At 51.0% G+C, this 23,208-nt stretch overlaps 1 protein-coding gene across 3 annotated transcripts in view; it reads right to left on the bottom strand.

Annotated features, from left to right (window-relative positions):
- Nucleotides 1–18,122, bottom strand: part of LOXHD1 (lipoxygenase homology PLAT domains 1) — a 149,691-nt gene extending 131,569 nt beyond the window's left edge. For all 3 annotated transcript variants that reach the window (XM_078060123.1, XM_078060124.1, XM_078060125.1), the window contains exons 1-4: nt 17,993–18,122; nt 11,947–12,061; nt 5,552–5,632; nt 3,532–3,716 (exon numbers count right to left, since the gene is read on the bottom strand). In XM_078060123.1, the coding sequence (XP_077916249.1) occupies nt 3,532–3,716; nt 5,552–5,632; nt 11,947–12,061; nt 17,993–18,122 (511 nt within the window). The remainder of the gene's footprint in view (nt 1–3,531; nt 3,717–5,551; nt 5,633–11,946; nt 12,062–17,992) is intronic.
- Between the last annotated feature and the right edge of the window lie 5,086 nt (nt 18,123–23,208).

Below are 23,208 nucleotides of genomic sequence, written 5' to 3'. Positions count from 1 at the left end.
GCACACCACTGACGGCACGTGGGACGCTGATGGTGATACAAGAGGGTTATCTACCCTTGTGCATTTGTTTTAATATGTGCTGATGTATGCCTGATATTTATAGCAAATGATAACAGGGGGGTTTTTTTGTGATAATAATATCCACCTTCTTCTTAAACTTACTTACAAGACAATAGACAAGTTGCCAAAAGTGAGCTTAAGAAGAGTAAGTAAATAATAAAGGAAGTTGTTGTACTTGAATAAAGCAAAAATCTTGAAGATGGAATGTGAGTGGCTGGGGTTTGGAAACCTCCAGTGGTTGAGGGGACACAATAACCTGTCTCCCTCGCCCCAGTGACAGATCCCCAAGACCTGGCAATCAGACACAGAGGAAACCAAAAGGTGAAATGTTTGGGTTGGTCCTGATACCTGGTTTCCTTAAGGTGTCAGATGCAGAGATTTTTACCAACCAACTGAGAACCACTGAGAAACTGAACTTGTCTCTAGGATCTTCCATCCACACAACTGTGAGTTGGCCGTCATCCACCCCCTTCTTTTGCAACCTCCTGTCTCTTTTTTTTCTCATGCCTACCTTTGCCAGAGTGGGATCCATGAAGGAAGAGGGTGGCCCTGACCAGGCATTCACCCCAACAGCTTAGGAAGATGTTAGGCACTTTCCCACATTTAAAGAGAACCCTAGAGAGGTAAAAGTAATCTCCATGGCAAAAGTCAGGCACTGTGCCATGCAGGGAGGGTGACATTCTTGTCCAGGACAGAAGTCCTAAAGCTCCGCAGCTCACTGGCACCCACAGGTAGGGCAAGCTCCCGTCATGCCTGTGTCTTTAAGCATGATATACGAGATCCCTTATAGAGGAACCATCTAGAAACCTGATCAAGGTCCAGCCCCTCCACCCCTGCCACTACCTTTTGATCACCTCGGTCAAAGGGTCAGTCGGTCAGCCTAGAACACCTACCCCCCCTGAAGAGCAGGAATGAAAGAAGGTTCCAGCTAATTATCAGCCAGAACTTCAGATGGTCCTGGGGGTGGGGAGAGGGGAGCAAGGCTATCCAACTAATGATCCACCATGTCTTGGAGGGTCGTGAAGGGGTGAAATATACACTTAAAATGTCCCCTTCTATTATTGCCCACATCCCATGTCTTAAAGTATTTTCATCTATCAAATTGCATGGATGAAGAAATAATTATCTTCCCCATTTGGATCATCAGAGACCTTCTGCAGCAACCAAACATCAAGTTGGTATAATTCCAGGTGAAAAGCAAAGAGAGTTAAACTTTTGTTTACCAATGCAGTTCTTTGAATATTTGAAGATCTCCTTTTTCATTCCTTCTTCCAGAATCCAGCCTGGAAATACTAAAAATCCAGTGCCCTCCAGCTCATAAAAGGGCGGGGGGCCCAGGCGGCCTGATTCAGGGATGGCACCGGTGGATGTCTTTGTCTTTCCCGCAAGGCAAGAACACCACCCAGGATGATTCTTGTGGAAAGTTGGAGAACCACAGAGTGACTCTAATTCATTCTTAATGGTGACTTTTCAGAAGCTCTTCTAACAGAGGAACCCTGGATTTTCATGTGACCAAAGCAAAAGGTGGGATGAGGAACTAAATGGTGGGAAAGGCCAAGAAAAGGGAGCCTAAGAGAGCAGAGAGGAAGATGGCCAGCTTGACAACTTGCTAGGGATTGATCCTAGCAAAGACACTGGATCAAGAATTAAAGAGACTTAAAGTCTTTGGGAAAATCTATGACATTCACCCCAAGTGAAAAGACATGCTTGGGGCTTGGGTAGACAATTCTCTCTCTCTCTCTCTCTCTCTCTCTCTCTCTCTTTCTCTTCTCTCTCTCTCTCTCACACACACACACACACAATACAAATGGCTAATAAACATATGAAAGATATCCAACCTCACCAATAACCAAAGAGATCACAAAGCCCCTTTTCCTATCCTGTTAAACAGTACTAAGTATTGAGGGCGAGGGAAGTGGGTGCTCTTGCACAGCTGGTGGGATTGTGCACTGATGCACCCTTTCTAGGGCAATTCGGAAATGCCCATTAAAAGTCTTAACCATGTGCATTCTATTTGACCTATAAATTCTATTTATGAATTTATCCTAAGGAAAGAATCGTTTGTCTGTGCAAAGATTTAGGTGTATTGTTTATAGTAACAATAAAATTGCAGAGGGGGACACAATGTAAATCAGACAATAAGGGGATCAGTGAATCCAAGATGGTACCTCCCTACACCAGAACACTCCCTAGAGCCATGGCAAGCAGGGGTGTCGAGCAGTATTTAATGGCATAGAAACAAACATGCTCTAAAACAGGATGTTGTACCAGCCCATTCTTTCAAACTATACATGCATGGAGAAGATTAGAAATGAGTGCACAAAAATGTCACCAGTGATGTTTATCCAGGTGATAGAATTACAGGCATTCTGTTTTTATGTTTGCATGTGTCTCTGTTTTCTAAATTCTCTACAATGATCAAATTTGGCTTTTGTTAAGAAGAGAAAGATCAATAACATATCTTTTTAAGAAAAGAAACAGTGATGTTGCAAGTTATGATGATGGGGGCCACAGAGGAATGAGGCAAGTTCAAGGTCAGCTGGAAGGGAGAAAATCAGAGGTAGACAGAGAAAGGAGAGCTGAAGCCCAGTGGGACATGGGGTATGTTTCCTTCTGCCCAGCTGGGTTGCAAGAGAGGATGGGATTTGGAGACCACAGGGCACGTGTTAGAAGGCAGAGTCTAAGGAGTGCTCCTCCCTTCTGTTGCTTTGTTGAGTGACCCTGGCAAAGTCACTTTCCCTGGCTACCAAATGCCTTTCCCTCCGATGGCCTATGACTCTCGGCAAGCAAGGTGTTATGATGGTGGTACCCACATGTGATGCCTCCTCTTTTGGAAAGGCAAATATGTCCAATAATGAGGTAGGGTGAGGTCAGCACTTTAGGGGACAAAAGTGTGATAAAATAGGTCATGGGATATGGTGTGTGTTCTTCCATGATTTGTCCCCCTGCCTCCTGTGGAGCTAAAATGACTGAATTTAAGGCCTCTGATGCACTTGAAATTAGTTGTTTTCCTCATAAAATCAGGAAGAGATGGGGACAGCTTGATGGCGACCTGGAAGGTGTGAGTTCTGATTCTCCTCTGCCATGCCCTGGCCGTAGCTCCCCTTCCTTTGGGCATCAGAAGAACGGCAAAGAAATTGGAAGACAGGGAAAGCTCCTTTGACCTCAGAGAGGACTCTTGGCAGATACCTATCAGCAAGAGTTGTTGAAAACACAGAAGATGCTCAGAACTACACCCACCCCTCAGTCGTGCCTCTGGGTCCTCTCGCTTTCCCCTTCCCCTGAGCCCCCAGAGCACATAAGCTGGCTCTTGGGAAAGCCACGTGGAGAGATGGGGCTTCAGCCGGGCCCTAGCCAACAGGAGGACCCTGGAGGAGTGGCAAGGGGACAGGGTACTGGCCAGAGCAAGAAAGAGGCACGGGCCAGCCTGGGGCAGGGAGGGATGGCGGGCAGGCCGGCCTTGGCACTGACCTCGGGGCGCGTCCATGGGGTCAAAGCTGGCTAGCAGGTCACGGCCCCGCTGGCGGTCACCTTCCACCGTGCTCAGCCAGCTCTTGCAGTTGAAGTAGTAACGGAGGTGAGGCCGCTTCATGTCGGTGACGATCACATGATCCAGGTACCAGCTGGCGTTCAGGCCCGTGTTGTCGTGCTCGATCCTGGGGCGGAAGCAGACACCCACACGTCATTGGCAGAACGGAGACAACATCCCTTCCACACTGGAATACCCAAATGTTCACTCCAAAGAGGGGTCCCATCATTTTGTTCCTGTGGTTGCTTTACCCCTTGAACCTCAACTTCCTCATCTGTAAAATGGGAATACCCTGCAAAGTAGAGGTGCTTATTAATGAGTGTTACATGGTTACATCACCGTCAAGGTAATAACGCCTTCCACAGAAAATCCGGGATTGCCCAGGCTTGCAGCAGGACCATCTTGAGCTTCCCTTCCCTCTCTGACCCCCAGACCCCCAGACCCCCATATCCCTCCAGATACTCACCTTAGTCCCACCACCCAGATGATCCCCCCGGCCATCTAGACTGACGTGGCCCCGTGGAAGTATCACATGAGCCACATATGTGAGCCATGTACGTAAGCTTAGATTTTCTAGTAGCCACATTAAAAAAGAAGCAAAAGGACTGGGGAAGTTCATCTTAATAATGTCTTCTATTTCATCCATTTATCATTTCAACACCTAACCATGTGAAAATTTACTAATGAGATATTTGACATTCTTTTCTTTTACTAAATTTTCAAAAAGCTAGTGTGTTTATATATGCATACGGTGCATCTCAATTTGGACTAGCCACATTTCAAGTGCTCGGTAGCCACACATGGCCAGGGGCCATTGTCTCCGGCAGCACAGATCCTCACTCTTCAAAATCGGGCCTCCCAAATTTCCCCCACTTCCTACAGTCCCCCTCATGCTTTGGCAGGCCCAGTTTTTCCTCTGAGGTCAGTGTCTCCTCCAGACCTTGACCTCTGGATGGCCTCACTTTGCGCCAAGCGTCTCCTCCCTGCTCATTGCAGCGAGGCCCTATCTTTGCTGTTTGTGGGACAAACACAAACTCAAGACAGCACGGTCTGGACGGACCGATGGTGTACACGAGGATGCATGTCTCTGCCTGGCAGAGAGCCCAGCGCAGTAGGACCTCAGAGTAATGGTTGCCTTTCCCCACACCAACACCCTCTCCCCGACCCTCCCCTTCCCTGTTTGTCACACCCGTTCCTCACACAGCGAGTGCCAGGGCCCCCCTGTGTCCCTTACTTCCCCAGGAAAGTTCATGGTCTTATACTTTCTAGTGGGAGGAAGACAAATCAGGACTGAACTGAGGAAGCACTTGACCCCCATCCAGGCCCTCGCCTGGGCGCAGTCAGACCACAGATGACCTTGACATCCTGACAAATGGGCGTGAACTTGAATGGGCATGGGTAGTAGGGAGGGAGGGGGGACAGGGAGGGCAACTGAAGGCTCTTCCTTGGCAACCAGGCAGATAGAGTTCTCCTTCCCCACATGCTCACACCAACGCCCCCAGAGGGCATCAAGAGGCATCCTGCAATGTGACCTGGCATCTCTAACCCTTGCTGAGTGCCCGCTACCATCTAAGCACTAACTCACTGAGTCCTCACTACCTTGTTACTACAAGTGAGGGAAGTGGGGCTTGGAGGGGAATTGTCTGAAGCCCCACAGCTAGCAAATGGCGGGGCAGACGTTTGCACCCCAGTGATCCGGACTCAGGACTGGCTCCTGAGCACTGTGCTAGGGCCTCTCAGAGCCGATTTCCCACGTTTGTGAGACAGCGTCTCAAACTGTCTTAACCCAAAGAAGTGAATCTCTAATGGGCAAGTATGGGGTGGGGAAAGATTTGAGCCTTCGATCACCCCTCAAATGACACCAGGGAATAATCAACACCCAGAAAGTGTCAGTAGTGACATCAGGTCCTAATCTACTGGCCTTCATCTCACTCCCTCCCTGGTCAGGGGCCCGATTCCTACCTGATTTTGTAGATGAGGCCCACATTGTTGGTTCTCACCCGGAACACGTCGACGTTGGCTTTCTCAAAGGCAGATTCACTCCTACAATGAACGTGTGCACAGTTAGCACAGATCTGCACTTGGCTCACAAGCCCGGGAGGAGAGCCAAGGGCTGGCATCCCCCTTCTTCCTCCACCGTCCCAGTCCCGGGAGGTGCTACGAGTCACCGCTCCCATTCTAAGATTCCTTTCCAACAGAGGGCGAGGTCGGTCAGTATTCACTCCTTGCTTTCACAGTCAAGTTGTCCTGTGATGCTTGCCATGTGTCACTAAGACAAGTATGGTGCAATATCAGCCCCATTTTATACACAGGGACTCTGCTTGCTGGTAGCAGAGCTGGGACCGGAACCTGGATCTCCAAAGTCATGACCCAATGGGCTCTGGTTGCTCTGAGTTGGGACAGTGGAGGAGGAAGGCAGGCACAGTGAATGCCATGGTGCTCTTGGGTCTGCAGGCCCCCAGGCCTTTCCTCACTTGCCTTGCTCTTGCTGGGGGGAGTTGCAATGGCAGCCCCAAGTGGATGCAGACCTTGGGTGGTGGTCCACGGTCCTGCCATTCCAACAAGGAAGGAAACACTCAACCCAAACCAGCAACCAGGGGAGTGGGGCGGTGAGGGAATACATATCTGGCATTACACAGACGGTGTGAACAGAAGCAAGTACACCTGAGATGTTCCTCAACGAGCTGCCCAGGTGAGTCCAAACTCAGGAGCATCCTAGGTTCCATCAGCTTAGACACAGGAGGGCTGGAGCAGCCTCACCACGGAGTCCTCCGGGAGCCGAAGCCAGAATCTCCTGCGGACATCGGCTGCGTCCTCTGTGTGGGCTGGGGCCCTGCCAGTGGGGCCTGCTCACGGCTCTTCCTGCCCCCACAGTGAAGCCCTCACAGGCCGGAGAGCTGCGGACATGCCCCCGGGCCCCCAGCCGGGGCTCCCACCACCAGCACACAGCCCCCGGGGAAAAGAAAAGCGTGGAACACACATGCCTATTTATTGGCCATTACTGTGTTTCCAAATAAAGAGGGAAGTGAAGAACGTTCTCTCTAAGGCAACAAGGCTCCCACTCTCTCAGCCACAGAAGGCTTGTAAGGTTCTACGGACGCGGAAGCTGTGGTCCCGCAAACAGGCCCACTTTAGCAAACAGTCTGTCCTGAGAAGTCTCCTGAAGGTGGGCACATCGTGAGGCATGAGGCCTCGGGCCTTCCTAAAGCAGGCAGAGCTCGTGAAGTCAGGTGACAAGCAGACACGGAGGCAGCCTTTTCAGGGGACAAGTTGAGGTCGGGGCACAGAGGGTGAGGAGGAGAAAGTGCTAGAAATTTCTGGAGTTTTGCTCGAGTGAAAGGACCCATTTGCAGGCTTGCTGCACATACCTATCAGAACCTCACTCCCAACAGTGAATACTGACACAGCCCATGTTCTGTTACATGGTGTGCCGTGGTGTGGAAAACACATGAACATCGATTCTGTGCCTCGGGATTGTGTGAATGGGAAAGAAGTGAATAGGAGGTATTTTCTGTTTCAACATGAGATAAGGAAATACATTTTTAGAAGAGACAAGAGTCTCTATATCTCTACATCGACCTAGGAAAGAGTGGCCCTGGGAAGCTATGTGGAAGAATATCATGCAGCCGTCAAAAACTCCTGTTATAAAAGAAGAGTTAATAGAACAGACACAGGCTTACGATATAGGCTTAAAAGAAAAAGCAGATTAAAAATAGAATGTGTGAACAGAACGACCAACACAACAGGATGCCAACTGCATTTAAAAACAATGGAGTGGAAGGATTTATCCAAAAACATCGTGTCTAGATGGTAAGACTATTATGAAATGTTGGTTATTTATTCTTGTCTGTATACATTTCTTTTAAGTTTTTCGAAGGGAGTGCATCTTGATTTGCAATCACAAACACAGCGCAGTCCCGTTTCCGCAGCCTCCGCTCCCCATGGCCTGCAGCTGCCTGGCGTGAATCCTCGGGGACAAGTTTGAGGATGGTCAGGCTTCATCTGCTGCGGGGCCTGGAATTTGGGAAACAGCCAGTGCTGATGAGCAGGGGAAAAGGGGGGCGATTTGGAGGGAAAGCAGCTGGTGTCCTGGGGAGCCTCTGACCACAGCCCCTTCTGGAGAAGCTCCGACAGCTGCCTTTGACCTTCAGAAAGGCCCTGTGCCCTTGACCAGGTGGCACGTGCATTCGGACGTCCCATTGTGTTTGTTAATAGTTGACCATGGTGCTTTACAGTCCCTCGGACAACAAATGTTAGAAAGCGAGGTGGAAGGAGGGAGACCAGGAGAGAGAGGTCTACCACGATGGGCAGAGGGTCTCCGGACCCCAGCGGGGTGCTCCAGGGTATCACAGGATGTGGAGAGATTGTCCGCAGAGCTCACGCAATGGGGCCCAACATCTCCCTGGCAGGGCCTCTCTCCAGAGGAAGGAAGGGAGGGACTGCAGAGACAGACCTACCTGGACTCTCTTCTTGCACAGAGGGGCCAGGATAATCCCAAAGAAGCCCCAACTGCCACCCAACAGGTCAGATTCCGAAATACCCACTTCTGGGAAGTCAGAAGGCAATACCGGTTGGTTTCAGAGAACTGACTGGAGGCAACAGAGAAGTACCAAAGGACAGAGGGTCCCCTGGCAAAGGAAACATGAGAAACGCAGACTTCTTCACGTTTCCTTGTGGGGGGATGTGGCTGCCCCGTGGCTCCTGGCCGCTCAGCAAATGAAGGCTAATGCAGTACGCAGCCCCCTCCCTGCCCGGGCCTGCTCATTCAGCGGGGACCCCTACCCAGGAGAGCCTGTGAAGGCCGCACAGGGCATTTTAGCTGCCAGCCTGGCAGAGCTAGCGGGCTAAAATGCCAGGCATTCTCTGACACTCAGATGGTGAATTCTCAACAGGAGAACCGCGTTCCAGAAGATGCATGAGATCCCATCCTTTTGCCATATTCTGAACATGTGACCCAGTGCTGGGGGTGGTCCTGGGTAACGGGGAAGGGCACCCAGAGCATGGGGCCTTCCTCTGGGAGCCATGGCTGTTGACATTCAAATGGTGTGGGGTTGGGGTGGAGGTCAGCTGACAGGGGATCCAAGTGAACGTGCCACTCTCTTTGCTGCCTCACAGAGGACCCCGCGTGTACCGACGAGTCGGACACTGGACCACGAGGGTCAGAACAATCAGCATGTTAACATCGGGCACCAGACAACTGCAGCAGAATTATTTTGTATTGGGAAATAAACATTCTGATAGGCCAGGTGGGAGGCAGGTGAAGTCCAGGGGCACAGGAGAAAAGGCAGAAGACAGAGCAGGAACAGAGAGGGGAGAGAGAAAAGAGAGGGCGTGGGAGACGCAGGAGAGGAAGGTGGAGTCAGGGGGCGCGGCCACACGCCGTGGAGAAAGCAGCCGGGGAGAAATTCCGGGGTAGGCAGTGGCTTAATCTTCAGACGTCAGAATCTGTCTAAGATTCCATTTCAAGGCGTTTGCCTTGCTGTGCTGGGAGCTCGCTCTGGTGCCCTGAGTATCAGGGAAGTCTACACACTCAAAACACCCCGTAGCCTCTGTGTGTGTGCGCGTGTTTGTGTAAAGCAAGGAAAAGGAGCTGGGTGCCAGCTGACACACGAGTTGGCTTTGGGGTGAGGCAGGGCCTCGAGGAGGGAACAGCAGCCCACAGCGAGATGAGAAATTGGGAGCCAGACCCCAGGGCAGGGGTGGGAGCGGAGGGTGGGCTGGAATGCCTGCCTCTAAACATCACAGAGCAAGGTGACCTCTGCGGCCCTGGGCACCTGGGTTCCTCGAGCAGCCTGGAATTCCTTGGAAAGCGGTGCTCCCCTCCCAGGCCCAAGGTCTCCACCTTGCAACTGAAAGCATTTTGGGTGGCGAGCATTGTGTCTTTGCAATTCTCTCTGCAGACACTTCCCCAGGTCTCACAGCGGCCAAATTAATCTTTCTTGGCCACGTTGTAAGTCAGGCCTCCACTGATCAGCTTATAAGCAAGGCCTTCTAAAGCCCGGTCCTCCCCTCCTGGCTCCGTGCCGCCTCCGTGCGTCTGCAAGCTGCTCCCTGGAGTCTAAAGTGCCCTCCTCCTGCCCCTCTCTCATCTGAGTCTCTTTCACTACCCAAGGCCCAGATCACCTGCCCTTCCCTGTAAAGTCCCGTTCTGGCCGCCCTGACAGCGTAGCACTTACGGGGCTCTGTTTGCAAGCAACTGGGAGAGGGGCCGGAGGGACGAAGCCGACCTCCCCTCACGGTCCGCTCCACCTGGCATCCCTCTGCACATCACGTCTCCAGTCTCCCAGGATGGACAGCGGGGGCTACAAAATGAGCCCCACCTCTGAACCCACCTGCTCCCCCGGGGCTCCTGCAGAGCCCTCCAGGCCAGGCCGACCGGGGTCCGGGCCAGACCCCCGCCCTTGCTGCCCAACCCGGAGCACGACACAGGTGTGGAGAGACCTGCCGAGTCACAGGGAGGGGGTGCTGATTTCTGTCCGTGGGGCTGGCGTTGAGATGTTGGCCGACGTGTGACACCTGGAGACCTCCCGACCCTGTCCCTCTCTCTGCCGCGATGCAGTCTTCCCTTCCGTCCCTGGAATTCATGCTCCTGGGAAGGGGGACTCAGTGACAAACCTGCCTACTGGCTTATGAAGGGTGACTCTGGGGCCTTCCCAAAAGGCTGTTTCAACAAATGAAAACGGTGAGGGGGGGAAGAGCAAGGGTACTAGGTGTAAGAAAGTAGGAAAAACAGTGAGGAACCACCTTGAAAGGAGAAAATGGTTCTTTTTGTTTAAGAGAGGCAGGCTGGGGACTCCAGGAACCACCCGGGGCCGATTTCCCAGAGCCTAGTGGCTTCTCCCTAGAGTAATGCGCTCGGGGGAGGTCACATGGCAAAGAGGATGGACATTTCATGTCTTCTCTTTACCGTGCCCACATCACTGGAGAGAAAGACTTCCGCAAGCCAGTCACTCTGCAGGGTAAGCAGTACAAGAAGGCGGGTACCCTGTTCTGCGGAAATGGACAAAATTGGACGTTACACCAGCCTCGATGGGGCCACATTTAGGCCACAGCCCACGCTCAGGGCAAACCTGGGAGGCAGGGCTGGGTCAGTCTGCGAAGCACAGAGTTTGTGGATGTCCTGGCCTGGGGGCCCCACCGCTCCACAGCCTCCCCTACCGCGCCTCCCCCTCCCCCCGTAGGAGGTCACAACCTGGAGGCTCAGGAGGCCTGGAGGGGAAGCTCCCACACACCCTCAGGGCCACAGGGCCCGTGCTCAAGGAAAATGTCCACATCACCTGGGGTTTGAGGACCAGCTTTACCATCTAGAAGCTCCATGACTCAGAGCTCATCTCCCCTCCTCTCTAGGCCTCAGTTTCCCCATGAATGAGTTGAAATAAATTTAGTGGATTTTCACATTTTTCTTGGCTATAGGACTCTTGGTGCAAATAAAATCTGACTCAGAAAGTCGGTGGGCAAGACAACCATAAATCAAGCTACTGTGGAGGAAGGAAGGATGGGGGCACAGTGGGCTCAGAATCGGCTAACCGATCCCCAGTTCTGTTCGGCACAGATTGCAAACCAGCTGCCTACGACACTACCGTAGCCCCAGACAGCTCTGGAATTGTAGGACTCTGCTAACGCGTCCCCATGTTTTGCTCTGGGTGTATCTGTGTGCGCTCGTGTGTGGTCGGGGGAGAGGATCAAAATGAAGAGGCAGCAGCCCCTGCTGTTAATGGATTACAAATGACATGGAGGACACAAGGCGTACACACAAACACACACACAGAGCACATCTACACAAACACACATGCACAAGTACACACACAAGGGGTCCATGTGCCTGACTCGAGTATGCGTTAGCTGGCGGGCAGGTGCCGTGTGATGGTGAGCCCTAGGAGAGACACAGGCGCAGAGCATTTTAAACTCCTGGCTCCTCTGAATGCATGATTTTGTTTCCTCCTCTCTACTGCCCTGTGGTTTTTGTAAAGGGGGGATGATCGCTCCCAGATGCTCGATGAGGAAGCCAAGGCCTTGGATGCGAAGAGATTTGGCCAAAGTGACATGGCAACTATGTGGTAAAGCTGGACCCAGACCCAGGGTTCCTGGTCCTAAGTGTCTTCTCCCACAGCAAGGGACAGCTATTATGATTCTTGGGAATTCTGAGATCCAAAGTAGGCATTACTTCACACGAATGCCAACAGGAAGGTTGACGGGAGATCATTGGGAAGGACCCAGGTGACATGTGGCCTGTCTTTAGCAGAGGCCCCGTGCCACTTAATATGCCTGTGGACACACGGGTCTTCTCCCTGGGTTCCAGAACTGCATCAATCCCAACTAGCAGCCCACGATTCCACCAAGGCCAAGTTGCTACTCACTTGCTGGTGAGATGGAGCTTGGGAGAGAGCCCATTCTCTCCAAAAAGGGTGATGAAGACATTGGCATCTGTCCCTGCACCACGAACATCCCCTGTGGCTGTGACCACCTCATACACTGGAGGAGAAAAGAAGACAGATCACAGGCTTATCAGAAAACCCAGGATCCTACATGGGCTTGGAGAAGCCAGAGCTCCTGTCAGCTCCGCAGGGGATACCCAGTCAAAAGGTCTCTATAAACCCCTGCTATAGCCCACAAGCCTCTGAGCCAGGGTCAGACCCACACCAAGTTCTGCTGTAAGACTAAACCTTCTATTTAATGGTGCACGCTCATTTTACAGGTGAGGAACCTGTAGGACCGGGGTGGGGGCAGGAAGCCCAGGTCACACACCACCCAGTGTCATCACTGGAGCCCAGCCCAGGGCCTCTGGACACCTAGTCTGTGATCTTTGCAGCAGAACACCCAGATGCCTCCTAGACATGGCCTTCAGAGCCTGCCCCTGCTCTCACCCTCCTCTCTATGAATGCAGTTGCATTGCCAGCCCTCACCTCCCCTGACCTTCTGAGCACTATCATTGCAGGCCCAGGATGAGCCGTCCCAGAGCTGAGTGATGCAGAGCTTTGTCAGGGCTCCTTTCTTGACAGGGGTACTGATTTCCCCTCTTTGGTTCCTAGAACCTTCTACTGTTTGCTATTAATGCCTTTTCTTTGGAAGTCCCTGGTTCTGATGAAGATCCCAATCAAGGCACTGTGAGACAAGAGAGGAAGCAGTACATTTGCACAACTCCTTGTCTCTTGTGATAAGCAAATCCTTAATTCTTCATAGTCTACACTACAGGGGTGCCTGATCTGTAGACAAGCCCTGGATTCCTCCCTGGGACAACTCCAGACCTAAAGTGTTGCCCACATGGCTTTGCACATACACAGGGGCATTTCCAAACTGTCCACAGAAGAATGAGAAGCATGGTGGAAATTCTAGGACCACATCACATGAGAAAGGACACAGAGGTCTGGAGATGTGTGGTTTGGAGAAAAGGAGAGTCTGTGGTGTGAGAGGGATGAGGAAGCTGCCTCAAAGTGCACACAGCTCCTTCTTAAAAGCACACTGGCCATAAAAAAAATTGATAAATTGGACTTACTGAAATGAAGCCCATTATCTGAATGAAAAGGCAAGTCACAAACTAGAAGATATTTGGAATGCATATATCTAACAAAGGACTCATGCTCAGAAGATGTAAAGAATTCACACAAATCAATAAGGAAAACAGATACCACACTATTTTTTTTAATGGACAGCAAATTGTTTAAAGATAAACACACACTTACCATAAGATCCAGACATTCCATTTTTAGGTATTCACCCAAGGGGAATAAAAACATGTCTATACAAAGACCTACATACAAATGTTCATAGCAACTTTATTCACAATAACTCTAAACTGAAAACAACCTAAAAATCCAAGCACAGATGAATGGATAAAGAAGTTGTGGTATATCCATACGATGGAATACTACTCAGCAACAAAAAGGAATGAACTACCCTCATATGTGATGTAGATGAATCTCAAGCAGGTTATGCTGAGCAAAAGAAGTCAGACACAAACTCTATGCACTGTAATGTTATTTACATGAACCTTTAGAAAAGACTAATCTATTTGAACAGAAAGCAGAACATGGTTGCCCTGGAGTTGGAAGCAGAGGGAACTGACTAAGGAGAGGCACAGGGAACTTTGGGGGATAATTTAAATGCTTTATATATAGATTGTGCTAATGGTTATACAGATGTATACATATTCCAATGCCTGTCAAACTGCGCATTTAAAATAGGTGCATTTTATTATGAGGTAATTATATTTCAATAAAACGATTTCAATAAAATTGGAAAATGGGCAAAAGACTTAAACAGGCATGTCCTAGGAGAAGATATCCAAGTGGCCAATAAGCATATGGAAGAGTGCTCAGCATTATTATTCATCAGGGAAATGCAAATTGAAATTACAATGAGATACTACCATATACCCACCAGGATGACTAAAATTAAAAAGACCGACAATACTAAGTGTTGACAAAAATGTGGAGCCACTGGCACTCTCACACATTGCTGGTGGGAGTGTAAATTGGTTCAAGCACCAGTAGCTAAACATATGCCCACTCTATGACTCAGCAATTCTACTTCTAATTATAAATCCAAAAGAAATGAGTGCACGTGTCCATCAAAAGAAATGTACAAGATTCGTAGCAGCTTTATGCATAATAGCTAAAAACCAGAAATAACCCAAATGCCCACCAGCAATAGAATGGTTAAATAAATGATGTATTTATAAAATACAATAGTACACAAAAAAGAACAAACTATATAGCAAGTCACAACATGGGTAAATCTCTCAGAATGTTGAGTGAAAGAGGAGCTAGACACAAATACGTGTCTACTGTATGGTTTTGTTTATCTGAAGTTCAAGAATGGAAAAATCTAATCTATACTGATAGAACTGGGAGAGCTGTTACCTTTGGGAAGGAGAGTGAAGGAACTTTCTGAAGGTTGGAAAAGTTCCGTGTCCTGATCTGAATGGTAATTCCACAAGCATGCACATACATGAAAAGTCATCACGTGGTACCTTTATGAAAGTTTTGTACTGTATATATATTACTCCTTAATTTAAAATTTTTAATTAAAAACTCAGTTCAGATAGCTGAAGAACTATCTTGTGGAAGACAAATATCCCGTTGGAAAACATAAGATTCTGTTTGGCTCCAGAGGGGAGGACCCCAAGGTGCACTGATCAGCACAAAGAATTATTGATGGCACCATAGTGTTGCTCCTAGCACAGAACCTGGCAAGCAGGAAGGGCACAATAAATAATTACCTGGGGGAATGAATGAGAAAATGAATGAATGAATCAATCAATGAAATGAATGTAGATTACGGAGCTAAATTGACCAATATTTGAATCCCAATTCTATCATTACTGCTTATGTGATTTCAACCAAATTTCCTACAGAGCCTCAATTTCCTCATCTCTGAAGCAGGAATAATTTCTTCCTTGAAGGATTATGAGAAGGATTAAATCAGATAAAACAAAATTTTCAGTGCTCATTCTCACTGACTCAAGCATTTCTATTTCTGGGAACTTATCTTACAGACACTCTTCCACAGTCAGATGAAAGATATATATTCCTTAAGTGGTAGACTGCCAGCATCATCACCGTCTCATCATCACCTTCATGGTCATCATCACCATCACATCATCACCTTCATGCTCATCATCATCATCACCTTCATGGTCATTGTCAACATCATCACCATCATCACTATCAGCGTCATCATCCTCTCCATCGCCAACATCAATAGCATCATCATCATGCCTGCCATTATCCCCATTAACAATATTCTCAGGGAGGCTTCCTTGGGATACTGTACCCCTACAGATGCTAGGCAACCCCTGTCTGGGATGCACAAGAGGAGAGTGTCCCAGGGCTGGAAGCTTGTGCAGGATGGCCTCTGAGGTCCCTTGTATCTCATGTTCTGATATGAGTCACTCTCTTCCCCTCAGGGCCCCGTCTTAGCCAGGAAAGAGACCAATACACTGGGCTCAGCCTTCCCTCAGGGCACTGAGGGAGCCACTCTGCTCCCTCCGGCCGTTGGTGAACTCCAGTGTAGCCTGGAGGTGGCCTGAAGAACAGAGAGGGAAACCTAAGCTTTCTCCTTTTCCTCCTTCTTCTTCTTTCCCATCATACTCACCCCGATAAGCAAGAACCCAGAGCTCAAGGGGAGCAGGAAACATGTTGTTCTAGAGAGTGGTAGTGACACCGCGGGGTTGGTGTGTGACTACCGCATCACCCACATTTACTGCCAGTGTCCTGCCCTGTCTGGAGAGCCTGTGGGCCCACATCTCTGAGAAATGTCAGCGTGGCACCCACCTCGATTTGCTCTTCTCCAAGTGTTTTCACCACAGTCGAGAGCAAGCACCAACCAGACCAGCTAGATTCAAATTCTGAGTCTGCTACTTACTAGTTTTGTGATCTTGGGCAAGTTACTTAGCTTCACCATGCCTCAGTTTCCTCATCTGAGAAAGAAGACAAGAATGCGACCTACACCTTGGGTGGTTGTGAAGGTTACATTGGTTAAGACAAGTGGAGAGCTTCTCCATGTACCTAGCACTCCGAGGGTCATTCTAGGTGGCAGCACTGAGAGGTGAAGTGGGGACTTGCCTTGGGAGAGGGTATTTGAAATTCTTGTTCTCTCTCCCACTTGTGACTTTGCTCAAGTCACTTAAGTTCCAGGGCCTCAGTCCTTAACCTGTGAAATGGGACTAATCACACCTGCCTTGACTGTTCTCAGAAATCTTCAAGATCAAATGGGAGCATGGAAGTAGAAAGGCTTGACAAAGGGTAAAAAGAAGAGCAAACATGTGAGGGACGAGATAGTCACACTGGGGCACGCAGAGCCCCTGAACAGAAGTGGACAGGGTAGTGGCTACCAGGAGGTTGAGAATGCACTCCCCGGCGACCACGTGTGCTAGGGAGACCACCCCGGAAGCTGAGAGTACTTGTCGAGGGTGCTGCACGCACATTCAGCCACAGACCTCTCCCCACTAACTGGTCTGAGTTTGGGGTGCCTGCACTGGGGGAAGGCAGCAATGCCTCACTTGTCCCAGGCCTGCCTTGTGCCAGCCCCCGCCTCCACTCCGAGAGGCACCCAGGACACTGCCAGGAAAGGGACCCCCGCTGAACCACTGCCTCCGTGTGGTGACCACCTTCTCTGAGCCTGGGTCTGTGCTGGGAGCTGGGTGAGGAGAGAGGACAAATAAAGCAGGGCTCCACCTTCATGGGGGGCAGGGTGGCTGAGAAGCTACAAGCCCAACACACCAGGCTTGTGTGAAGCAATGGAACAATGAAGAAGTGGATATAGGCAAGGAACTCATGTTGAACTGGAATTAAGGAAGGCTCCGTGGAAGAGGGGGCCCTGAGCCGGGCTTTCAAAGTTAAGATAAGAAGAGGGAGAACAAGCTCATGGGCAGACACAGGGCAGGTTTTCAATAGATACCCGGTGACTGAATGAATGGATGAATGAATGTGTGAATGAGTGAATGAATGAATGGATGAATGGGTGAATGAATGAATAGATGGATGGATGGATGGATGGATGAATGGATGGATGGATGGACAGAAATGAATGAGTGAATGGATGAATGAGTGAATGAATGGATGGGTGGATGAATGAATGAGTGAATGACTGAATGAATCTGGAGCTTCCAGGGACTAGCGAGCCACGTCAGAGTAAGCCCTGAGAATGTAATGCCTTCAGGGACCAGGCAGGCAGCACCAATGAGATCTCATCTGACTGATAGGGAGCGGTGGAGACTGTGACAAACCAGCCATCCACAGCCTCCAGGCACTCACAGTCAAAATCTTTCAAAACATTGTAAAGGCAAAAAAACCAAAACACAACCAAACCAAACCAACAAAAACCCTCTGCTGGCCAAAACGAACTCTTGGATCCCCAGCCCAGCCCTCTCTGGTTACCTGCTAAGAAGGGGGGGCCCTTTGAAGCATCCCCCGTACACCCCAGGGGAGGATGAGCCTAGGACAAGCCCTGGGGTGCAGAACAGTGAGTGCCCTCCCCACGTGGGCCCCAGACCCCTTCTCCATCACCAGGGTGGCAGCAGACCCCACTCCCACTGGGCAGGTGGTGAGGGGTCAGGCCTCCTCCCCACGCCCCTCCCCACGCCCCACACCCCTCCACAGCCCGAGCAGAGCAGGGAGCTCGGGGCCATCAGGCTGCAGAGTGGAGATCAGGCTGGAACTTGGCTCTTGGGATGTATAGGACTGGAGAGAGTGGGCACTGCCGTTCTAGTCTATTCTGTGCCACTAAGGTCTGCGTCTAAGGGCAGCTGGTCTTGACTGTACAGCGGGGACCCCAGGGGAACACCTGCCCGTTACTCCCAGGTGATGGAGGACAGTCCCCGGGCACGAGGCTGCATCGGAACCTGCCATCCCTCCTCCACGCACGGGGAAGGGCCGTGTGCCCCGCCCGGCCCACCCCGCGCACCTCTGGCCTTGTAGTACTCATGCTGCCGCTCATCCTCGTCATCCTCTGAGGCGTAGTTCAGCAGCTCCTCCTCGTACACGGCGAGAAAGTCGATGTCTTTCTTTCTCCTCTTTTTCTTCTGGGGCATCATTTTGCCGGCTGCCCCTTCCTGGCACTTGCGGGCTCACGGCGCCCACCTCCTCGCACTTTCTTGGCCCCGAGGCCCTTTCTCCCTGAGAGAGCGCCCACCTCTGGGTGGCCCAGAGCCCACACTTGGGTTCCCTGTGTCCACACCTGTCCTCTCCGGCCACGGAGCAGAGCCTCGGTGCCCTATCTCTGCCCTTCCTGTCCCTGGCCCCGCTCTCTGCGCACCCCCCCCAGTCGTCAGCCACCTCCTCTTGCTCCTGCCCTGGGGCTTCTCCTTGGGCCTCATCTCTTATTCATGGGGACTGAGGGCAGGCTGTCCTCCTTACCCCGCCCCCTCTCCTCCCTTCATGGAGAATCAGGTGACATCGAGCCCTTGGCATCTTTTTCCCACCTGGCCCCATTGCAAGGGGGCCCCCTGGGGCCCCTCCCCAGCTCACCCCAGGGGCAGGTGGGGGCCTCCCCCTTGGGGATCCCCCTAACCTCACAGCATTCTAGGGCCGTGAACAATGTCCCCAGGGCCCGGGGCCTTCCTGAGGAGGGCAGGGCCCCGAGTCCTCCGAGCTCCCAGGACTCAGAGGCCTCTGTTTCTCTCCATTATTCATGCCTCTGCTCACCTTACGAAGCAGGCAAGGTTCTTACTGGATCCTTCTCGTTCCATCTCTCTGCTTCCGTCTCCTTGAGACAGCTGGCTTCTGGAAGAGACCATTTGGCCGGTGGAAACCTACTGCCCTTCAGAGATGCTGCTCCAACCAGCACTCTGACAATTCACAAAGCATTTTCTGAGGCGTGAGTTACCAGCATCGCCAGGCCAGAGCCACGGACGCTGGAGAGGCCCACTGCATCGTGGTGACCCCCTCATGCCCAGCCAGGCCAGGCATCTGTTTTAACAAGAACTCTCCGTTTGCCCACATTGCTTTCTGCACTTTCAAATGAAATGGGCCAAACCCTCAGAGCCCACTCCACTTGGCCCTTACTTCTCCAACTGCTGCCCCACACAGGGGATTCTGAGCTGGGGTAAGAGAACCAGGGCCCAGAGGCCCCTCTCCACCCTCGATCAGCAAGAAAAGTTTCCCTTAGGACCATTAGACTCCTCTACCTTGCTTATTTTATTTTGTTAAGATTTTATTAAGGCACTTAATTAAGATTTTATTAAGATTTCTTACAACCCGAGTTGTAAGATTTCTGTATAAATTCCGAAATGCTAGAAATTTCCTATCTACTTGGAACTCTTATCCCTGTCTTGGCAGTATGAGGTCTTTGGACAGAATTAGAACTACTCAGCACCTCCTGGCTGTGTGGCCTTGGACGAGGCCTGCCTCTCCATCCGTGGAAAGGGGATAATGACCCACTAAGGCATACTGAGCATTTGGAGAAAATGCTCAGTAAGCAGAAGCCTCAGGAACACAGTAAGGGCTTACTAAATGCCTGTGACTCCTAATCAGGGTTTCTCTCTTATTTAACATGATGTGTGTGGGGGGGTGGGGGGGGAAGGAAATGCTTTGCTATCATCTCAGATTGTTCCAGAAGCCCTCCTTTGGGTCCCATTTGCAAGGACTGGCTCCACGTGTCCTCCTTCCTTTGTGGGGCCCAACCCACAGCTGCACATCAGAAGCTACGGGTGAACACACTGGATCATCTGTGTGCTTCCAAGGTCCTGGGAGGACTATCTTGTAAGGGCCTGTTTCCTTGCCCACCTCCCACCACCACCCCCCCACCACCTCTCCCAGCCACGAGCTGTGGGGGGCAGAGATCATGGCTCCCTGTTCCCTGTTAGGCTCCCAGGACCTATCATAGGCCTGGCACACGGTGGGCTTCGTCAGCATCCGTTCGGCGGATACATGCACACATGTGTACGTGAGCAAATTGCAGGCAGACCTATAAAGCAGCCACGAACACAAGGCCCACTGTCTGCGCAAGGGAAACACGAGGAACGGATACCATTCTGAGCACATGTGAGCTGGAGAAGACATGCCTCCCATGTAAACGACCGTCCCGTAGAGCAAGCACTGGGCTATTCTGTGTGCCTGAAAAGGCAGTCTTACCACTGTGATTGCAGAAAGGCAGGGTTCAACCCAATCCAGGAAGAGAAGGATGGGACCCTGAGTACTGCCTAGGGTGACATACAGTGGCCAGATGGCATCGCTTGTCAACCTACAGCAGGGGGCGCTCCAGCGGCGCTTGTGGGTTGGGCTTGGACAGCCGTCCATCTGGTGGCTGGGCTACGCTGCGATGCTGGATGGCAGGTGCAGGCAGACAGTGGACGAACCATGACGGGTCGCCCAGCCCAGGGCCGCCGCAGTGGGCCAGGGGCCAGGGAAGAGCGCTAGCCAGCGCCAGGCTCTGCTGCAAAAGCCAGGGCCAGGCAGCGGCTCTAACCCCAGAGCAGGAGGAGGAAAGACTCAGCTAGGACCGGGGCCCCCGGCATGAGGTGGGGTTTGGAAGGGCGAAGGGAGTTGGTCTGCAGCCACCACGAGATGTTTCACTCGCTCCTCCTTTGTCACCTCCGTGTCCTACCACCTGGCGGCCCCGAGCTCAGCCCACCTACTGAGCCCTTAGCCCCGAGCCCCAGAACCCAGGACCCTGGCCACCACCTCACCTTCTCTGTTCTAGGGCTTCTCCTCTCTGAGATGCTCTCTGTCAAGGTCAATGTTTCCTAAAGTAGGATTCCAGGGAGGCCTGGATTAGCCCTGCAGAACTCACCAAATGCCGATTTCAGGTCCCTCACCCCCACCACAGACCTACTGAAAATCTCTGAAGATGAAACTTGGAGACCTACAGTTTCAGCAAGCCCTCCTCCTCGGCCAGGGTGGGGATTTGCTCTCTAAAATTAGAGAGCAAGTGGAGCCTACACCTCTCCAGGTGAACTCACTTGATTTGTTCACCTGAACTAAGGGGAGGGGCTCAGCAAGCTTCTGTCCCAGAGATGCACACAGGAGACACCTGGAGAGTTTTTAATGCTGATGCCTGGGTCTCACCCTGGAGATGTCGATTTATGGGGTCTGGGTTAGCAGTGGAACCTGGGCATTGGGAGTTTTCAAAGCTCCCAGCAGATGCAGGACATCTGAGCAGCAGTAAGCACTCACACCCTTCCCCAAAGTCTGGGGCAGCTTCATTTTCTGGAGCCACCCGCGTCCCCACCACGGGGAGACGTCATCGCCCAGGAGAGATCAACTTCACCTCCGCCCCTGTTCTACGGAGGGACAGCCCTGGAATCCGCTCGAAGTCCCAGTGGGGGGGGGGGGGGGGGGGGGGAGGTGCAGAGTGAAGTTCAACCGTGGGTGATGCACGCCCCCTGCTGGCAGTATGTGGTTTGACCTCTTGTTCTACCTTTGGGCTCTTGAGAAAAAGAGACTTTAAATACAGAGAAATTACTAGGATTACTACGGAAAATACTATACGTCCAGACAAAAACTAAAATGTTCATTTTGCACGAAGTCCAATTCAGATAAAAAACAAGAAAATGTTTATTGGACTGTTTTTGCAAAAAAAATGAAATCAAAATATTTTTAGAGAATCCATGGCATTAAAACACAATGATTAAGAGAACAGGGTCTGAAACAGTACCAAATGTTGACAGGGACACGGAGCAACTCGAACTCTCATACCACTGGTGGCAGTGGTGATTGGTACGGCCACTTTGGAAAAGAGCTTGCACTCTTTTCTAAAGCTCACCAGACACTTCCCACACAACCCAGAAATTCCACTCCTGGGTGTTTACCTAAAAGAGATGAAAATACACGTCCACACAAAAGCTGCATGTGAATGTTCATACAAGCCTTATTCATAAGAGCCAAAACCCAGAAAACAACTCGGATGCCCATCAGCTGACTAATACTTACTCAGCCAGAAAAAGGGAGAAGCAGTGATACATGCTACATCGTGGACAAATCTCGAAAGCATTAAGCCAAGTGAAAAGAACCAGTCAGAAAAAAAAACCGCCTTCTGTCTGATGACAGTTATGTGACATTTCAGAAGATGTAAAGCCAGACCAGTGGTTGCAGGGGCTGGGCGTGAGGGCAGGGGATTGACAACAAGGTTACCTGAGAAGGCAGTGCTTTGCCCCGGGGCTCTACCCTATCTCTCTTACTGGCCTGTCCCATCTGCTGACTTTCCATGTCCAGGTGAGAGCCCATTTGCGTACGGCCCACAGTGCAGCCTGGTCACTGACCTGACCTCATCCCCAGCTCTGTGGTATTAGGACCCTGTGTGGGGTTGGCTGGGAAACGGCGCTCAGGACAGGCTTTGCAGACTCACTCTGATCCCAGGCAAGGCCACGGTCCATGCCCACCACATCCTCCATCTACACTTAGCATCCTCCAGTCTAAACTATGCAAGGTGGTTATGTACCCTAATTGATAAAGCTGATACTTGGATTCCCGTCAGTTTCTTGTGTACTGATAAAAACAGAAAGAGCAGACATGGTAATTATAGGAATCCCAAACCTCTCATTATAGGGAAGGGGCTGTTTATCCCACAGACCATTTGCGTATGCACACAAATGCATACACATACACTTACAAAATGATCTCATTGCCCAGGCCTCATTCCCCTTCCAGTGCATCCTCCTGCTGCTGAATGGATTCTCCTAAAGCTTGCCTTTGGTCCTGTCACTTTCCAGTTCAAAAACCTTCCCTCACACCTCAGTGCAAACAAACTTTGTCAGCCAAGATTGTGGACTGCAAGCAGTGGAAACGAACACTGACTAGTTTAAGCAGAAAAATTATTGTTTGAAAAGGTACTGTTGGGGGAAGTGGACCTCAGAATTTCCAAGAGGTCTTAGGGGCTGCATCCTAGAAAGGAGGCCTGGAAATGTACTAACCTGGGGAGGCCCCTAGTGCCCCCAATACTGCGCCTCGGTACGCAGTTTGTACCAAGCTTCAGCACTGGTCTCTGCCGCCCCCTCAGGTGCCTCCCCTCCCCAGAATAGCCTCTGCTGCCTTCTGCCAATTCGGAGTCTGGGGCTTGTGCATCTGATTGGCTGAGCCAAAGTCATGTGCCTACACCTTGCTGCAAAGGAGGCTGGGAAAGTGAGTATTTGGCATTTTCTTTTTTTTTTAAGATTTTATTTATTTATTTGAGAGAGAGAGAGA

The sequence above is a fragment of the Halichoerus grypus genome, chromosome 13 (assembly GCF_964656455.1).
Source record: "Halichoerus grypus chromosome 13, mHalGry1.hap1.1, whole genome shotgun sequence".
Lineage (NCBI taxonomy): Eukaryota > Metazoa > Chordata > Mammalia > Carnivora > Phocidae > Halichoerus > Halichoerus grypus.
The sequence above is the reverse complement of the archived record's forward strand: the minus strand, read 5'-3'. Positions and strand labels throughout refer to the sequence as shown.